Source organism: Patiria miniata, unplaced genomic scaffold (assembly GCF_015706575.1).
Source record: "Patiria miniata isolate m_02_andy unplaced genomic scaffold, ASM1570657v1 HiC_scaffold_6, whole genome shotgun sequence".
NCBI classification, from domain to species: Eukaryota; Metazoa; Echinodermata; class Asteroidea; order Valvatida; family Asterinidae; genus Patiria; species Patiria miniata.
The window spans coordinates 9,994,534-10,013,250 of record NW_024037073.1 but is presented as its reverse complement, the minus strand read 5'-3'; the positions used below and the strand labels follow the sequence as shown (position 1 = coordinate 10,013,250).

Here is an 18,717-nt window from a genome sequence, read left to right as displayed (position 1 = left end):
GGGGGGGGGGGGGGGGTAATCCCCGACCGACCGACCCTCCCGATATGACTTTTCATGTGAGGGTAACACAACCATTTTAATTTTTGGGGGGCCTTATTACCTTGCTTTGCGTTTAAGGACATCTTTGCTTGGGAGGTTACTGTGCTGTCCACCCCTCGTCCACGTGCAGTTTGCAATTTTGAGATCGTTGCTTGTGCATCGCAAATCTTTCGCTTTCTCCGGCGGCCCTGCATCACGAAATCAATGCCTGGTCAACACCGATCAAAACTCTGGGATTCATATCCCTGTTTCTGTTTCTTACTCACTTTATATTGGCACTAAAGTCATTAACCATCTTCTAATTTTGCATTTCTTTTTATTTATACTTTTCTTATTATTTGTGCTAGTTTCATATGAATTCTTCACCTCTGGTTAAACTCTTCAGTTCCATTAATTAACGTTCTTGTAAGTTTTACATAAACAATGTGAAAAACACACAGAAAAAGAAACACAGGATCTTCCTTCATTATGGAACATATGTTTCCACATGGTTTCCTCCAGGGTTTTTTTTTTTTTAGTTGGCTTGTACTACAAGTAACTTTTTCACTGTTTTTGTTTATCAGTCCATCATTTGTAATTCATGCATTTTGTTCGCTTGAAGCAACAAACGTACTCAAAATCTAGAGAAGGGTGCTGAACAACTGACCTGATGAACTTTTAGCTCAGCTCCAGCTGTATATTCCAAGAAAATTAGCATTCTAGGATCTCGATTTCAAATCAAAAGTTGCTGAATCATGTTTTGAATTGGGCCTGAATTCAGCGTCCGAGACATGTTCTCACTGAGCCGAGTGCAGTTACGCGATGTCCCGCACCGATCCAACGAATTATAGCAACTGCGCGCCTGTGTGCATCGTGCCAACGCTTGCGCGTGCTTTGCCGAACAAAAAAAAAGCGAACTATAGGCCTGCTAAAAGAAATTTCCAACGGTTTAGACGCACCATTGGAAAGGGCTTTTTTCGTTGATTTCTTCAAAATGAAAGCTTGCCGGGGAGTTTAGTCCCCTTACCTTCTTTCAACCAAGTATTTTTTTCAACAATTTTTACGTCAGTTACTTTTTGGATAGCTGCAAATGATGGACTGTAGCTTTAAACCACCAACTTTTTGATTTTGAAAGAGTTCTGTTTTCAGGGTGGGGGGGGGGGGGGTTACCAACTAGAAGGCGGTTGGAGTGTTCTCCAACCTGTTAATATAACCTGGTGCCCCGCCAAGCTTTCTGAGGCACCCGCCAAGCTTAAAAAGTTGCCCGCCACGCTTAAAAAAAAAGGAAAAAGTAATAAAAAAGAAAAACAATTGGGACTACCCTTACCCTCCAGGGTACATTTTGGCCAGAAACTCTGCCAAAAGCAGAAACATGCAACACTTGTCAAACTGACAAGCCTGTCCATTGTAGCAATCAAATGTTTCAAGGCCAAACTGCCTCAGAGTCCCTGGTCAATGATGTGTTAAAAAAGATGATGCTGAGCCGGTATTGTACTTATTTGTTATTTGTATCTGTTACTGTGTTAGAAATGGCCTAAAAGCTGTTATCCGTACATAATGTACATGTTCATCTGCAAATAGCGCCCCCTAGCATAAAGAAATGTATGACTGCAAATAGCGCCCCTAACATAATTATAGTGCCCCCCCCCCTCCGCTTTTTGACAGCGCACCGACCTTTAATTTCAAAGTTGGAGAACACTGCTAACCATTTACTTACAGCCTACGAGGATGTCTAGGCTGGCAAAGCAAGCTTCTTCGGCGCAGGATGCATTGAGACAGCAGCTGTACCTTCCGCCATGCTCAATCCCCACTCCATTCAAAATCAGTTGTGAAGTGCCTGCAGCTTCCACGGTCTGGATCCGGACCCCCGGCATCAGGCTGCTGCCATTGTGAAACCACTGCACGTTGCTGGCATTGTACATGTAGGGCCTTCTTTGCAGGTCTGATTGCGAGCCAAGGCTGCAGTTGAGACGAACAGTGCTGCCTGCTTGGGCGACCTTGGGGTCAGCCTCCAGGGTCACTGCATGTAAAAGATTTGTCACTGTGTCAATTTTAGGTTAATCATGGGTCAGTCACAAGTAGAACACAAGCAGTGGAGTATTTTAATGGGAAGGGGGGCATGGTGCCAGGCCCCCCCCCCCCCCCTCAGTTGAAAAGTAATAAAGATAACACCAAAAACATTAAAACAAACAATTAAACAGGGAATATGCATGGGACTGCGTCAGGAGATGAGGTGTTCACAGCTGTTTGCTTAATCTGCTAAGTTGCTTCTCCCCTCCCCCCCCCCCCCCCCCCCCCCACCAAGCAAAATCCCAAATTTTTTTTTAAGCCTGGTTTCATACTGAGGGACCAGTGTACTTACAGAAAAAATTTGGGATTGACAAGAATCAAACTTCACATAATTAGGATGAATTTGTATATTGTAATGCGGGTATGTCTTCACCACAGTGACGTAGCCAGAATATTTGGGGGGGGGGGGGGACACCAAGGGCTTGGGCACCAAGGGCAGTCCTGCATCAAAAATATTCCCGAATTTCAGGGCACCGACTGGGGGGGGGCCTCATGTGACGCCAGACGTGCTTTTTTTTTTAAACCAATTCATTTCAGTTTCATAAAGCCATAGGGTTAAGGGAGTTAAGGGGATTAGAATCAATTTAAAAAAATAGTCATTACATTCTTCTTCTGTGTAATACAAGTATAGATCTCAAAAAGATACTTTAAATTTTGGGTTTTTTTTGTGGGAGAAGGGGCACGTACCAGTACCTTGGGGGGGGGGTGGCACTGGGATTCTTTTGGGGGAAGGCACGTTACTCCCCCCCCCCCCCCCCCCCCCCCCCCCCCCCCCCCCCCCCCCGCTACAGTGATAACATGTATCTTTTGTGTTAAAGTTGTGATGATCAGTTATGATTACTTTTTTTTCACTATGTACATTAATATTTTCCAATTCTGATATTTAATTCCATTTATTGCTGCGTGCTAACTTACAAAGTGTGCAGTTGTAAGAGGTAGTGGTTGGAGCCAGAACGGATGCGGGTTGCCATGGCAACATGAGCACAATACAAGACCAGTACAGCCAGATGATCAAGCTAGATGATGCCATCTAACCGATTGACCCGTTGAAGTCCATCTATTTTTGAGATACATAAAATGAAATTAAGTGAGAAATCTGAATTCGACAGTTTCTTACCCTTTAGTCGGAATAATTTGGGACTCTCGAATATATCCTGTGTATATATGACTATGAGTGTCCCGAAACTAAAGATTGTAAAAACATGCAATACAAGAAAATAGACTGGCACATGAAACAACCAATCTTTAGTACTACATGTAGCTGCATCAGTCAACTGTGTCAAAAGAAACATCTGGTACAGGCCTCTATTTCTACACATTTCCATAGTCATGCCACCATGACTACTGACGGGTCAATCTTGTTGGACATGTACCGGTCTAGTCTTAGGCTTCAAATTGAAATCACCTGACTTCACTTTCATGTGCAAAATGTCTTTAAAAAAGTCTCCTTTAAAAATTGAATTGAGACCTCAAACTTGGCTGGTGAAATACTGCCTTGTCTTTGACTCATGAAAATATTGGAGAATTTGGTTGGCTAAAGAGTGAGTATAAAGTTGGTCCGATTCCACTGTTTTACAGGTTTTTCTGCATGTCAAAGTCCCACTGTGACCTTTTACAACTCCCTATTCTTAAAAGAATACAAACGGAGTGAAGGTATTTTAGCTGGATATTCCAAACATAAACAGTTATGAAAAGGCAAATAGGAATGAATGTTGCAACCAAGAGTTTGCCATGGAAAGCCTATGGAGACTCAAGAAAAGTTTCTCCAAGTATTTCCTAGCAAAATTGGAAATGTTTCTCAGTCCCAGATTTATCATCATTTTGCAACTGACCTTCATTGAGATTTAGATGATATATAAAAAAAAAAGCAGTGTCAGGTTGCAACATTCTTTCCCACAAATATGGCTCTAGACTAAAGGCTTAAACCTGCAATTGAACTTATCACAGATCCATACAACTTTCTGGTGTCAGGCCTTAGTAAAATTTTGAGAAAATAGCTGGTATACATATAGGCATCATGTGATGAGCACCGACAATACATACAAAATAATTTTACATTAACTTAGACCTCATGTGTTCTTGAAACTCAATGGTTCCGAAGTGAGTCTGATGTGCTGACAGTGAATGGTGACACACCAAATGGTGTGCAAATATAAAATAAATGTTTTCAAGCTCCTGCCCCCCCCCCCCCCCCCCCCCCCCCCCCATGCCCCCAAACACCCACGTAGCATAATGTGCGCATGCCCATTTACACTCAACATGTGTATACACAAACTGTAGTGTACAGTTGTTGGGCCTTCGTCGACCCATGGAGGAACCATGTTGAACGCAACTTTTCTCAGTACGCTGTACAGTATAGCCTACCGTACGTACCAGTATCACTGCACAATGACCACGTGTTCTACATGAGGTTTGTTGGTTTGATCATTGATCAGTCACTTTCTAGTTCTACAATAGTACAAAAGTTCGCCAATGTAAACTCTCTCCTTAAAAAGCTAGAAAACAAATACACGGTATAGTACGAAATTCAGAGATCAATTTCTTACCTGTTTACAATCCGATCTGATGACTTACCGATCGGGAAGCAGGAAGTAATAATGCCAACCTGTAGGCGTATACAGTAAATACGTACTGTGTACCATTCTCACAGCCATGACAGCCCGACGTCGCGCCCTCATTCGGTTTTTCACGACCACAACATGTGCAAACCACTGAGTCAACTTCCCATAGACATAAATCTCTTCAAAAGCAATCGGGGGAAAAATGATACTCTGAATTCTTAAAAGAACTTCCAGAAATACACCAAGTAACTTGATTTACCCTCGTTCACCTTCTATTCCAATTTTGGGTTGCCGATGATTTTTGGCTGATTTGTTCCCCTCCAATTTAAGATGATCATCATCCGGCCTTCAAAGTAATCCCGACTATAGTACTCCCGAAAGCCCATCGCCGACCATTACAATCACTGCAAAAATGAAGTGAGCGTCCTTCGGGTCCATTGCCAAGTAGTTCAAAGACCGGTATTACTGACCCTTTGTTAGGCCAAAAAAAAAGTCTCCGGTTTCTGGTATGCGCGCGCGTCGCCGTAGCCATGCGCGTCGGCAAAATGAAAAAGTTTTTTTTCAATACAAGATGATGTCTCAAAACCGCCAAACTCACTGGTTTGACTGGAATCCTGCTGCTGCACAATTTTAACGTGTTTTTAGATGGGGTTATGATCGAGAATAATCTTTATGTGGCCTCTCTGGACTCCCTCTCTGGACAGCCCCCCCCCCCAAAAAAAAACCAGGTAAAAAAAAAAAAAAGCCGCGTCGCCGCACCATTTTTGGGGCAAGCTCCATACCAGAAACCGGAGACTTTTTTTTTGGCCTTACCTTTCTTTCCAGCCTATTTCACTCCACTGCATGCAGAAGGAAGACCCCTTCATCAATATTCTGTCCTGTGCTGTTCTCAGGCCCCTTCCATGTAACGCATTATTCTCTGATGACATCTATCCACCTTCTGTTTAGTCTGCCTGATATGCGCAAGTGTGCAGTCTGTCAGCTGCAGCTTATGGGTCCACCTGTCTTCTAGATAGATAACCAGCCCACCTCCACTTCTTTAATTTAATTCCTTGTATTATATCTTTTGTTTTCTGCTTCAGGTCTTGGTTGCTAACTCTGCATGTCCTTTCTTGTAACACCAATCCAGATTCTGTCCATTGCTCTCTGTCTGTGACTCATATATTATGTAGGTCTTTCTCCAGTCTCTTGGTTGCTGACCAAGTTTCAGCACCGTAAGAGAGCACCGGAACAATTACACTGATTAAAGATCTCTCAGTTGTTTGGTTTTGTTTTCCAGCGTTGTGGGAGCTCTTCATCACGGGATTAGAGTTTGCCAAATTTCACCCAAGCCAGCTGGATATACTTCCCATTTCTGTACTACAAATCCTCAATTTCAGGAGCCACAAAACTCTTTATCAAGAGAGAATTGCCGGTCGAAGGCAAGTGGGCCAATACTTTACCGTTTTCTGTACTGTGAAAATGCATTAATTTCTGTGGATGTTTAAATGAAAGTGAACCCAACAGTCATCATGGAGTGGGAGGAAGCTTTAATTTTGACCTGTTTCATGCAAAGGGTTTCAATGAGTATAATAGGAATATTCTTCTCGAGTTTTAGAACGGATGGTAGGCCTAATTACCAGTGCTGTCTGTAACTCAATTTGTATTTGGTTTCTCGGAATATGAATACTGAATACAGAAGTATTCAGTAACAGCCATGCAGGGTTCAGCTTTTAAGCCTTTTTTTATTTTTTAGAAAAACCACCGGATCCCAGTGAGTTTTCCACAAATCAGTTTTCCACAAATCGGTTATATGTATTTCCTTGCTTTTGAACTTTCTGTAACCTAAGCTGGGATGTAACGTATTGGTCTGATGGTTGCCGTCAATACTGAACTCAGCAATTGAGACCTGACAATATCATTTTGAACTGTTCTGTTTTGATTAATGAATAACAATTATCGAGAATTGTTGATAGCGCGGCCCCCCCCCCCCTAATTGTTGAAAGAGAATCTGACTCATGTCTTCACGTTAAAAGTTGCGTGTTTTATAAAATGGGACCGATGACCTATACGATGGCATTATATTGCTTGCTGCATACCACAGCAGTTTGGGGTAATAATGTAACCTGCTTTAAGGCTGTGGTATATATCACAACTTGGTTTTATACACTATAAGTAACCCATACACTCACGCGCATTTGTATGCTGTTTCGTCCTGAAAAATCTTTATTTTTAACAAAAACGTAATATAAATCCCGAGAACTTTAACCTTTATGAATGAGACTACATGACTTTGTATCTATAACAGTACGGCACGGACTGAGCCTAAGCGCGGTTTCCTTTTCGGGTGCTATGCGCCCATCGGATGCTAAAACGGCATAGGCCTATCCCACATCACAGCAGTCAACAATTGTTTAGTACCGTTTTTTCTACTGAAGTATATCTACAAGCGTCTTTCCTCGTACGGAAAGAGCGTGCTTCTCATAACTTATCACAGTTCAATCAAAATATCAACTGATTTCTGTCTCTTTAAATTAATACTTTACTTCTTGTTTGTAGTTGTCAACTTCAGTGGCCCTTGCCTTTGCTGTTGACGATTGCAGCAAACTAAAAAAGTATCGTACCGATGTGTTTACTTCTTTATATTGAAAGTTGCTCTCCTCGTATGTGCTCTTGAACATAGTTTTTCTCCTAGCAAATTTCTGTTTCCAATACAGTGCGAGTAAAAAATATTGGCCATATTTTTTCTCTGTAGTAATATAGACAAGATATTTTCATATGTACTTTTAGAGTAACGCTTCCTGCTTCTTTTGGTGACATTTTCAATGGATTAGTTTTCATGCATGACTGCACAGGAGACAAGTCAGATTTCACCCGACCCCTTTAATTGTCTCCTGTGCAGTCATGCATGAAAAATTAATCCAGTGAAAATGTCACCAAAAGAAGCAGGAAGAGTTACTCTAAAAGTACATATGAAAATATCTTATCTTTATTGCTACAGAATAAAACTATGGCCAATTTTACAAGTGTATAGTGGTTTTTTTTTACTCGCACTGTATGTTCGTCATCTGCAACCCTGTAAAAAAAACGTCTGCTGGATTATATCAAAGGGCTACTGTTATGATTCGGGCCTTATAATGAATAATGCACATAATGTGCATTATTCATTTAGTTAGGTAGTGTCCATCTTGGAATATGGCCAAGATCTATTTTAGGTATCGTCATCTGATGAGGTCCACTTCTGTGATTGTCACATCATTTTCCAGTTCAGTATCCTGCCGGACCTATATGATTTGACGACGCTATGACTTTATATGCTTGTAACGTTTGCAGAGGGTGGGCTTGATCTGTGTGCAGCACGTCGACGAAATCTCCTCCGTAGTGGTATGAATAAACAGGCCGCGGCGGCGCAAAGGAACATCGCAGCAATGACAAGAAGACTGAGGACGTAGTCACCCGTGGCGTCATACAGTGCACCTAGTAACAAGAAACGAGTACAAAAAAATGATCTTATTCAGTTTCAAATTGCAATTGCAAACAAGGACTTGTATAGTGCAGGTTTCAAGGCAACTGATCCCTTCTTTTCTAGAAGGAACACAAAATATTGATGGTGAACTTCAACAAATTAGCACTTTTTTAAGCGAATGCCGCGAATTTCGCATGGCTTGTTTGATTTTACAGGTGCGGGTCCAGCTTAAAGTTTGGCTGGGGGCGGGGTTAGCTTTAAGGGGTAGTTTAGCAGACGTGTGTTGCTTTTTTTCCTGCTTTATTTTCCTATTGTTTCGGCTCAAAACTGGGGGGGGGATAAGACCCCTGACACCCCCCTCCCATCAATACCCCGTTGATCCACCACTGTTCTAAATGAGAACGTCTTCACATGAGCACCAAGCGTGCAGACGGCATACGTTCCAACTCTCTTTGATAGCTTTGAAACCGAGTGAGGTGGTACTATGTACACATTATCCATAGTGTGAAATTAAAGATGATTAAGTTAACCTGCTAAGGGTGCACTGATGAGACTGCCCACTCCATTTGGAACAAACGATATAACCATGACCCCTTTGGTCCCGTACTGCTCGTGGAAAAGTTCTGCTGCGCTGACGAAAAGTGTTGCGTTGATGCCCGATCGTAGAAATCCAGAAACTAAAACAATAAAAATATATATAATAACTTAGCAAAATTGATATGCTAAACAAGAATTCTCTGAGAGGCAATATAATATTGCATGACAAACTGCTTTTTGTCTTAGCATATTTTGACGCTTTCTCTGCACGCCTGCAAGTTACATGACCAATTTCATGGCTCTGATTCTACTCTGAGCTAACTTTATGCGCTCATGCATAGCGTCAGCATTCAAAACTTCTATACCCTGACGCAAACTTTATACAGGTACAGTAAACCTTTTACAGATGGGCAAAAGCGGATCTGGGGGGCCAATGGGGTCATTGCCTTCCCCCCCCCCCCCCCCCAAAAAAAAAAAAAACGAACCCATTTTTTTTTAGTGCCGACGCAATAAAGGCAGGCACTGGGTACACCACCCTCTTTTCCTCCGAAAAAAATAGGTCACGGTGGGCAGAAATTGCCTCAGATCGCACCACAGAGCACTGGCTGGAATAAAAAACTATCGAACCCCACGCCGTAATTTGTTTGGGACCAAAACAATTTTGCCCCCCCCCAAAAAAATTGTGTTCTGGATCCGCCCTTGCAGATAGGGCGTATTCGAAACCCAGTTCTTGTGTCTAATGAACACGAGAACGGCTTTCGAATGGGTTTTGAATGATTTTCACTCCCCATGACTTATCGGGTAGTAGACGAAGAACGTTAAGAACAAAAGTGGAGCTTAGGCCCCTATCGCAACTTGCGTTAATTTTGTATGCATAAGATTCAAAGCACTCATTCAATGCAGGAGCAGCATGTGCAGATGATACAAAAAAATTGTTCGTGATCAATGAGTGGGTTTGTCTTTGCCAATTTTTAAAGCTGTCCCAGATTTAAATAATTTTCATAAGATCATTACTTTCCCATCACTCTCATTCGGCGTTTTAATATGGCGGCTGCCATCTTGAAATTTCGCATAGTTGCACTCCACATTTCGTAATCGGGAACCTGAAAACAACGCTGTTCACGAGTCACTCGAGAACGGGGTTCCGAATAGTTTAACAGGGTAAAACCAGACGACGCCTGTTAAGCCAAAAGACCTGGTTCACCCGTAAATGAGTTCTAGACTTCTAGTACATGTTGTATAACTGATCGATGAAATGTTACTTTTTTCTGATTCGTGGGTCTGGAGAATTTTTTTTATTTCGCTATACCAAGTGATGCATTCGCATTATGGTCATTGACTAGTACTATACTTCGTTGCAGACAAAGTACATAATTGCACCCGAGACGTTTAAGAGTGTGTCTCCAATGGCTCGTGTACTCGATGGACCAGGTCAGTTCTGCACATAAACGGACCTCGAAAGATAAGAGATCAGAATTATATGCAATGCCTTACCTACTGCAAGGAGAACCATGACAGCAAACGTCTTGGCAATGGTCAGAAACCCCAGAACGACGGTTCCCAGGAGACATGAGGCCATCAATAGATAAAGATACAAGAAAGGCAGACGATCTCCAATTACGGCTATCAGGACCTTCCCGCCAAGTTCCCCCAAAGCAAAGTATACGATGACGGAGGCAATGCTGTTGCTGTCCAGACCAAGTCCGTCCATAAAACTAGCCTGCAAGAACCAAAGCAAGTTATATTCAGTCTAACATCAGTCCATGCTGCATTATGGAGCCTATTGTACCAAACTTACAATTGTTACTTGCACTTGCCTTTTATATTCTAATAATCGGCATTTCTCATACGATAAACTGGTGCATTGCAATGGCATTTACTATCTAAGTCGATTTATGAAAATGTGATATAAATGTTGTCGACCGTCAAAGGACCACAGTAATGCAGGTATGTTCACAAAGACCTATCAACTTTAATTTAGCCATGTGAGGTAAATTTTGCTCCACCATGCCTGGTCAAACGAAAGCAGTCAAAATACATAGGCCTAATTTGCTTTGCTGATACAGGTAAACCACAAATTGTGGGAAACGTACGTAATTAATGTTGAAGAAAGTCCAGCCCACGTATGAGAACATTACAGCACAGTACCACGCCCAAGCCTCAGGGTTCGTTAAAGCACTAATCAGCCTTCCGAGAAAATGTCTCTCATCTCCAACTTCGAGCGATGCTTGATTTGAATTGTTCGCTTCCTCGTTGTTGGTAATTTTATCGTCAGTTTCTCGTGCATCATCGTCAGTCTCTTCAATGCAGCCGTCATCATGAACCTGCTTCCCCGGGACCATGCTCTCCAATTCAAGTTTCTCATCACCAGGAGACTCATCGGGCGCCCTAGCGTAGTCCTCGGTTGATGGTGGGTCAGCTAGCAGCAGACCGTCAGCTATCCCGATCACGAGTATTCCACCGCTGAGAATTCTCAGCGCATTACGCCATCCGTAGTGAGTTATTAAGGCTGTCAACAAAGGGCTAAAGGCAAGCATGCCTGCATATCAGAAAGATTAACAAAGAAAATTGCCATTAAAATGAAGTATAAATTAGTCTAGTAGACTAGAATATACTAGTGCATTATTTGAACGAGTCAAACAATCATCAACGTGTGTCTTTTCCGACTCTTACACACTCTCATCGCTAGAAATTGGATTCGTTCTATAGAAGACAAGGAAAATCTGTGTATGTTTACATAGTTGTGGGAAACTATCATCGCATTTACCGGCTGTGGATCCCATTAGAGCGAGGGCGCTTGCCCGCGAGAAGTTCGCCTTGGCAAACCAGTCCAGCAGCAGGGCCAAGGAGGCATTCGTGGCCAGGTTGGCGCCCACGCCCGTCAAGATCGAAAACGTGAAGAACGCGTATCCCAGCGTTGGCACGGGAACGAATGACGTCGTCAACAGTCCTGCGCAGAAGGTAATCACTCCCAAAATGGCGACGGTTTGACTGCTCAGTTTGTGTGTAAGGAGAGAGCAGAGAGGACTAGCAAGACAAGTCAGTGCAATTGACAGAGACCCTAGCCAACCTGAAAGCGAAATGGGGATTATAAAATTACCCTGAGGTTTCTTTTTTACCTGAACAAATATTCTTTTAGTAGGCATTAAACAACTATAGAAGAGAAGCCTGTTTTTAAATCGATGCTATTCTTCCCCTGTCTATAGTCTATGGAATCGTGAAATCCGAATAATCAGGCCCCTCCGACTGACCAATATAGTATATTGCCCCCTCCCCCCCCCCCCCATTTTTTTTTCTCACTAAGATCCCTTAATAACGTCATCACTCTGTCTTGCAAACCTTGATTCACCGCTTCAGGTCTGCGGTCCTTTTTTTATGGCGGCTCTTAGTTTCCAAACGCTACTTGGCAACGCGATCCACGAATGGCCCGGTCTAGCCTGCATCAGGCATACCCAAATCAAGTTCTCATCTCGCTGGATCATATTTCCGTACTAACCTGTCAACGCCGAGCTGGAATGGAAATCCTCCTGCAGACTCACAAACAGTATGCTGAAGTTGAACAGGGGTCCAAGAGTGAAGAAAAACTGACCGAAAGTCGCGAATGTGACGACCCAACGCCACCATCCGCAACGGGACCCTGATGGGCACACCATATCGGCCGTACAATGCAGCCTCAGAATGCGGAGCCTTCACCGTCGCTTCTCCTCGATGTTCTCAGACGTCCGTCTAGAGAATAGAAAGAAAATGACTCTGGAATGGTATATACTGAAGTTGAACAGGGGTTAGGAAAAACTGACCGAAAGTCGCGAATGACACGACCCGGCGCCACCATCCGCAACATGACTCTGATAATGATGGGCACACCATGTCGGCTATACCGGGCTCAGAATTTGTCGCGTTTCATTGCGGTCTTTAGTCCTTCCTGTTTAAAAAATGTGTCACTTCCTGAAACCGATGAATTCTTGGGAAAGCTTAGTGTTGTTCCCAGACCAAAAGATTCCGACAATTCGTCACCGTTTTCACGAACAGCCACATACTATATATATTATGTTGATTTTGAAGTAAAGTGTTTTCGAGATAATCACAAAAGAAGTTTCTTATATTTTAAAACTGCAAGAAATACTACTTTGCAACAACTTTGTGCAGCAAGAAAACCATCACACGATTCTACGTGAGCTGAAGTTTTACATAAACCCGGTAATAAGACTTAATAAAGCAGTTAATTAGTAGAAATTAATTAGTAAAGATATGTGGCTCTTTGTGAAAACGCAAATTCACGTTTCCGACATATTGGCCCTTTCTGTTCAACGTGTATTTCCATAGGCGCGCGTGAGTACGCGCGCGCGCCTGAAAATGTAACAAAGATATGTGGCTCTTCGTGAAAACGCAAATCTCATTTGACCTACTTTTACGTATTTCCGTGCAATGGGTTTTGCACGCGTTCAAAGGGCCAAAATGTATGTGGCTCTTCGTGAAAACGCAAAATGCAGTTATCGAGATTTTTGCCCCTTGCAACATTAATGTAACTTAGAAATTAATGATGTTTTGCTTACAGACACATGTCAAAATGGTTAAGTACATTGTTTTAATGCGAAATATCGAAAAAAATCAAAATCGAAAAAAATTGTAATTTTGGAGATATGTGGCTCTTCGTGAAAACGGTGACGAATTATCTGACGAATAACTTAGGTATAGATGCCAAGCAAAGCAGACATATAACAGCGTTGAAAGTCAAGTAGGCATAATTTAGTAATACACGATTGGACGAGGGCCGGGCAGGGCAATTTACTGTGTCGTGTTCTATTTTTGATTGTGTCGTTTGTATCAACCAATGATCTATTAAGAGACGTCATTGGATCGTTTAATCAGGGAACTAAGAAGAAACCTCACCAGGGTATATATACTGCATGTACTCATCAGAGCAGTAAACTCCAGGCAGTCAGTCCGTTGTTTGGTAGTTCCACACATCCAACCAATCCACCACATGAATTTCTTATCGTTTTGCCAAAAAAGGAAATCCAGCATTTCAAAGTGCTTCTTACCATGAGTTTCTGATGTCGCACACTGATGTTGCACAAAAAAATTATTCATAACAAATTTCTTTGCACAGTTTTTAACATGGTGCGAATAGACTGCTGTGTGTGCACTCTCGGTGTCTGGCCTCTATCGATGGTTTCTGCAAAAAGCCTTTAAAATAAACAATGATCGTTACGTTTGAGCAAAGGTCAAGATAATAATCTGTACAATAAAAAAAGGAAATTCAAAGATTATAATAATATTGCACAATCGCTGGCATAATCAACAAAATAAAGGGCAATCTCTGTCTCTCTCTTTCTAATTGGAGTTCGTAAAACACAGACTTTAAGAATTGTATTAGTCCCACCATAAGTGTTACCATCGAAGAGGTTAAAGCATGTGACTATTCAATACATTCTGGGATCATAATGTTGCTACCTTCCCGTTGGCGATCCTGCTATGACGTATTAAGTCAAACTGGAGCAACACCCTGAAGTCGTTATTATCGTGATTTGTTCGCCATTACATCTCAAGACTTAAGGGAGTCAGGTTGGCGTAGCAGTACTTTCCTCGCCTTCCACCGCTGTGGCCCGGGTTCGAATCCCGCCTGGGTCAATATGTGGGTTTTCAGTCCCTACCTGATTCCGTGGGTTTTCTTCAGAATATCTTCTGGGCTTTTCCTCCCACCTCTAAAACTGTAATTTCTTCTCATTGTCTTCTCTCTATTAGTTGGTGTCATGTTTCCCCCGGGATGCTTTACCGACAATAATATATGCAGATACATGTATACAGCTTTACGTCTTCACAAGAGTTCCTGCGCAGTTCATTGGAGCACGCGCCCTCATGAGGACGAGCTGTCAAGCCTATGAGCGTTTTCGAAACGACTGGCTTTGGTTCGTTTTCGGCTTAATGACATTTTAGGCCCCCGACTTCGGGGACTCCAGCTACATTTTGGTGCCTGTTATGCTTCAGGAACATTCAATCGGTTGATATATGAAGACAAAAATTGGAATAATTTCGTTTAGTTTGCCTCTCAGTGATTTAGAAGTAGGAGGCGAAGCCGAAGCCGAAGCAAAAGTTTCGAAAAACCCCTTAGACTGGTACCTGGGTACTCCGATTCAACGTAAACTTGAAAGGCCTTACTCGCCCGAAACGAGACCTGATTCAACGTTTTGCTAGCCCTTTAGTGCCTGAGAGTACTTGCTGGCTACTAAAATTGATACTACTGGCTGTGTGTCTCACTATAGGCTCACTAATTGGAGAAATATTCACATTTGCCAATTTGCATATTTAATTTTCAATTTACGAAACGTCCACATATGTGGACGTCAGGCATTTACAGTTGCGTTATACACTATATTCCTCATGAATTAGGACTGATATAAACTGCGCTGTGGACACGTGTCTGGTGTAAAATTCAACTTCAGTTGCAACATTTATTCATTAAGATGGTTAGTGACAAGCATTCTGGCAATAATTGCAGAAAATGGCAAGAATAGAATGTGGAAATAATGTAAAATTCTGAGCAGGCATACATGTCGTCTATCTGGCATTTACAGTTGCGTTATACACTATATTCCTCATGAATTCGCTCTCATCCGACATGCGTTTTAAAATACTGTTAAATAGACAAATGAAAAATAACTATCAACATACAACAATTAGTGATGAACACTAAGGAAAGTACAAAACAAAACAAGAATATAAGTATTTTCGAGATTGTCACTGTTGTTGATATAACATTTATAGAAGTACATGTAGGTGCACACAAATTACAGTGCCACAATGCCCGACGTCCACATAATATGTTGATAGGCGCCCTATAGTGCCCCGTGTCCACAAAAGTGGACGATATAAATCACATAAAAATATATGATATTTTACAAAGTAAAGTGTCCCCTTACATTCCTGAATCACTACATCAACATAAATTGGCCACCAACTGACCATTACTTAGAGAAAGAAGAATTTCTAAAACAAAATCTTAAGAAACTCACCACGAAACTTTACTAGTGGAGGCTGCCATTTTGATGAGTTGTATATATAGCCCCCTCAATTGTCCACATTTTGATAGTTATGGTCACAAATGATCACTTTGGGGTACAGAGATCACTATGCAATACTTAACAGTTGTTGACTGATGTGATGTGGGATATGACGTTTTGAACACCCGAGGGACGCATAGCGCCCGAGGCGAAGCCGAGGGTGCTATGCGTCCCCGAGGGTGTTCAAAACGTCATATCCCACATCACATCAGTCAACAACTGTTTTGTCATACCTCTGTCTTGATGATGTGTTTTACTTGTTTTTCTAAGGGAAATTAAGGGTGGCAATCTGAAGGAGCTGAAGGAACTACGCGGACTGCGTAGTCGGTACAACGTTTGGTGTTCGATGAGTCTTGTTCAAAAGCTAAATCTTTTATTTGTTGTTTAATTTGGAGCGGCTCAAAAACCTTTTTGGGGGCGGAGAATCTGTGCCTCCGGGCTCAGCTGACATGTTGAGGCTGATAAGGATCGTATACGAAAAAACTAACTGTGTCAGCTCTGCATGATTTCCGAAGTTCTGAAGGCCTAGGCACCGTTACTAGAGTCAGTCAAAACGTAAACATAATCTTAATGCCGCCGCTCGTCGCTGGCCGCCAATTTAAAGTAAATATCGTCTGCAAATGCACTGCTCCCTCACTGCTATACGTTATATTGTGGAACGTGAAAGTACTGCGGGGTACCAGTGAGTACAAGTATAGTCTGGTTTAAACGCGGTCCGCGCATAATGGTTTGGACTGTGGGGCGGGGACTAGTCTACGTGCATGTGATATCACAATGTGATATACAACGGGAGTGTGCCATGCATATTTATCGCCCGGTCAGGTGATCGTCCTGGGCCAATGAAAATACAGTATAAAGACAGAGGTATGACAAATTGCAGTATTCTCAGATAGGCATGTATGTTGAAATGATGATAATAGTAACGTCCACGTATGTAGACGCAAGGCACTAAGAGAACGGTGTTAACATTATCTGCATCCAAGAAACACACTGCGAAACAGAAGATCAACAACTACTCATCGAAGGCTTTCATCTGATCTGCTTTACTAGTATACAACACACAAAACATGGTATCGCCTCCAAGGTCAAACAAGGCACCAAAATATCCAACATTCGGCAGTCTTTTGAAATCTCAGCATTATGGAGAACTTTTACCACCCATATGTGCAGAAAATCGAAGCCCTGCATGCTCTGCGGTCACACACAGGGTGCATTGACCCGGCGACCTGCACAGCCCCACTGCGTAGACCGGACTATACATAAACAGCAGGTCAATCCTCAGAACAAAAGCGATGTCTGATTTGACAAGAAAAGTACCCCTGGTTCTTCTTTACCAATCAAAACGATTGTTACATGAAAGGAAAGCTTATGTTCTCTTTCAGAATCTGTGCGAGGTAATTGTATGCGACCGGGTTCACACGTTCGAAGAAGTAAACTTGCACCCTCAAAAATAGACGAAAATGATGTGCCGTGACCTCCATAGGAAATACGACATTTTCACCTGAGTTGCCCGCTTTTCAGAGGAAAAGTGCATATATTATTCGACTTTACCCATTAAGAGATTCTATTCATTTGATAGAGGAAAACCTCTTTTATAATGCGATGCGAGGGAGTAAAGTTTAACAATACAAATTTCCGCATATTAACGAAAGTTTGCATGCTCAGAGCGCCTAGACACAAACCAGTCTTCCCACGTAAACATAGCTCCAGTAGACAGTGGCGATCGAGTGGGCAAATGCTCCTTAGTACCCCATGCTATCCAATCGACCACCTCCGAAGCTATGGGTACCCATTTTTGCAACCGCAAGCCACCTCCAGTAGAAAATGAGCTCCTTCCAACGATACCCGCAACTCCTTTGTATGCGGAGACTTCAACAGCCGAAACACCGCTTGTCTTCACTGCAGTAGTTACAAGACGGACTACAACAACAGACTGGTTCCGTAAAGATAACATGCCATAGACAACATGTCTACGAGGCGGGTTAATTCCCAAGGGAATTTTTGGTGCTACCAGAAAGAAGGAAAAAACGCACGGCAACGAGCTGGATACTCACCTTGATGACGTCACATGGGCTGGTGCCATGTTTACCTCCCGGACGCGCGGTGGAATCGGCAAATGAAGTGATCAAATTTTGATCATGACTATTAATTATAGGTATAAGGTGTAGTAAAAAGTCCAGGCCCTTGTTATTCCCCCCCCCCCCCCCTTGACAGCGCCAGCAAGCGGTGATTACACCATTCCCCAACGTGCATTCTCCCTTGCCGCTGGCCCAGGCTGCGCACCGGTCGCTTTTATCATGTAAACATTTTCCTTGATGATTATCGAATCCTCATTCATGAACCAGCAATATTTCAACATATTAGGGACTCTGTCACAATATAATGAAGTAGGGAGATCAAGTTTTGTTATGAAACTTGGCGTAATTTAGGATTTTCGTTCAGCTCTCCGTTGCTCATGAAATTTGATGGAGGCCCTCTTGCGTGCACATTGAGAACGTTTATTTGACATGTCGCTTTGAATCACGGTGTTTTCATCATAATTACCGGTCAAAGGTTTTCAACTGTAGATAAATTGATTATTTTTGTGTGTAAAATCAAAGTGCATTAAATCGCTAGGTCAGTGTCATTGTATTTAGTTGATAAATTCGCAGATTATGAGTGACACAAAATAATCTGAGAATTTCGATGAATTGGATTTAATCTCTGAAATAATTATTGTCTTTAGAGAGAAATCCCTTGCTACAGTTTGTAATTGATTCACGGTCTTTACTTTTACTGTATAGCTTAATATATGACTGTTTAAAGACAGGCTGAATTAATTCCCTGTTATCACTGTCAATTTAGAAAATGTTGATTTTTACAATGAAATTTATGTGTTTCTTGAAGAATTTTACAGTTAGGGTGGGTATTGTGCTCTGACACCTCGACAACTCTTTCTCGTAAGTGAAATACTCTCCTAGATATTTATAATTTATGTACAATAGGGTCTCCCTCAGGAACGATGTTACATTTTATGGTTTTCGTT

General features: G+C 42.2%; 2 protein-coding genes across 4 annotated transcripts; both read right to left on the bottom strand.

Annotated features, from left to right (window-relative positions):
• Window positions 1–1,727: 1,727 nt before the first annotated feature.
• Window positions 1,728–3,145, bottom strand: LOC119742829. Its single transcript, XM_038219012.1, has 2 exons — window positions 3,004–3,145; window positions 1,728–2,038 (listed from the first exon to the last, which is right to left on the bottom strand). The coding sequence occupies exons 1-2, from the start codon at window positions 3,116–3,118 to the stop codon at window positions 1,728–1,730; spliced, it is 426 nt and encodes a 141-aa protein (XP_038074940.1). The 5' UTR covers window positions 3,119–3,145.
• A 4,485-nt stretch (window positions 3,146–7,630) lies between these two features.
• Window positions 7,631–15,697, bottom strand: LOC119742658 (monocarboxylate transporter 13-like). 3 transcript variants are annotated; one of them, XM_038218806.1, is made up of 8 exons: window positions 15,645–15,697; window positions 13,522–13,818; window positions 12,128–12,357; window positions 11,399–11,701; window positions 10,725–11,170; window positions 10,126–10,351; window positions 8,625–8,771; window positions 7,631–8,105 (listed from the first exon to the last, which is right to left on the bottom strand). In XM_038218806.1, exons 3-8 carry the CDS (start codon window positions 12,282–12,284, stop codon window positions 7,939–7,941), a joined length of 1,446 nt encoding a protein of 481 aa, XP_038074734.1. In that variant the 5' UTR covers window positions 12,285–12,357; window positions 13,522–13,818; window positions 15,645–15,697; the 3' UTR covers window positions 7,631–7,938. The 3 variants fall into 3 exon arrangements, with proteins under 3 accessions (XP_038074734.1, XP_038074735.1, XP_038074736.1); XM_038218807.1 differs by having other exon boundaries at window positions 13,674–13,818; XM_038218808.1 differs by lacking the exon at window positions 13,522–13,818 and having other exon boundaries at window positions 15,645–15,675.
• Between the last annotated feature and the right edge of the window lie 3,020 nt (window positions 15,698–18,717).

Excerpts from the sequence above, each read along its gene's own strand:
- LOC119742658 (XM_038218806.1), bottom strand. The coding sequence starts at position 12,284 with ATGGTGTGCCCATCAGGGTCCCGTTGCGGATGGTGGCGTTGGGTCGTC. Across the intron at positions 11,171-11,398 it reads TCTAATGGGATCCACAGCCG|GCATGCTTGCCTTTAGCCCT; the intron begins GTAAATGCGATG and ends TCTGATATGCAG. Across the intron at positions 8,106-8,624 it reads CATCAGTGCACCCTTAGCAG|GTGCACTGTATGACGCCACG; the intron begins GTTAACTTAATC and ends TCTTGTTACTAG.
- LOC119742829 (XM_038219012.1), bottom strand. The coding sequence starts at position 3,118 with ATGGCATCATCTAGCTTGATCATCTGGCTGTACTGGTCTTGTATTGTG. Across the intron at positions 2,039-3,003 it reads CTCTTACAACTGCACACTTT|TGACCCTGGAGGCTGACCCC; the intron begins GTAAGTTAGCAC and ends TTTTACATGCAG.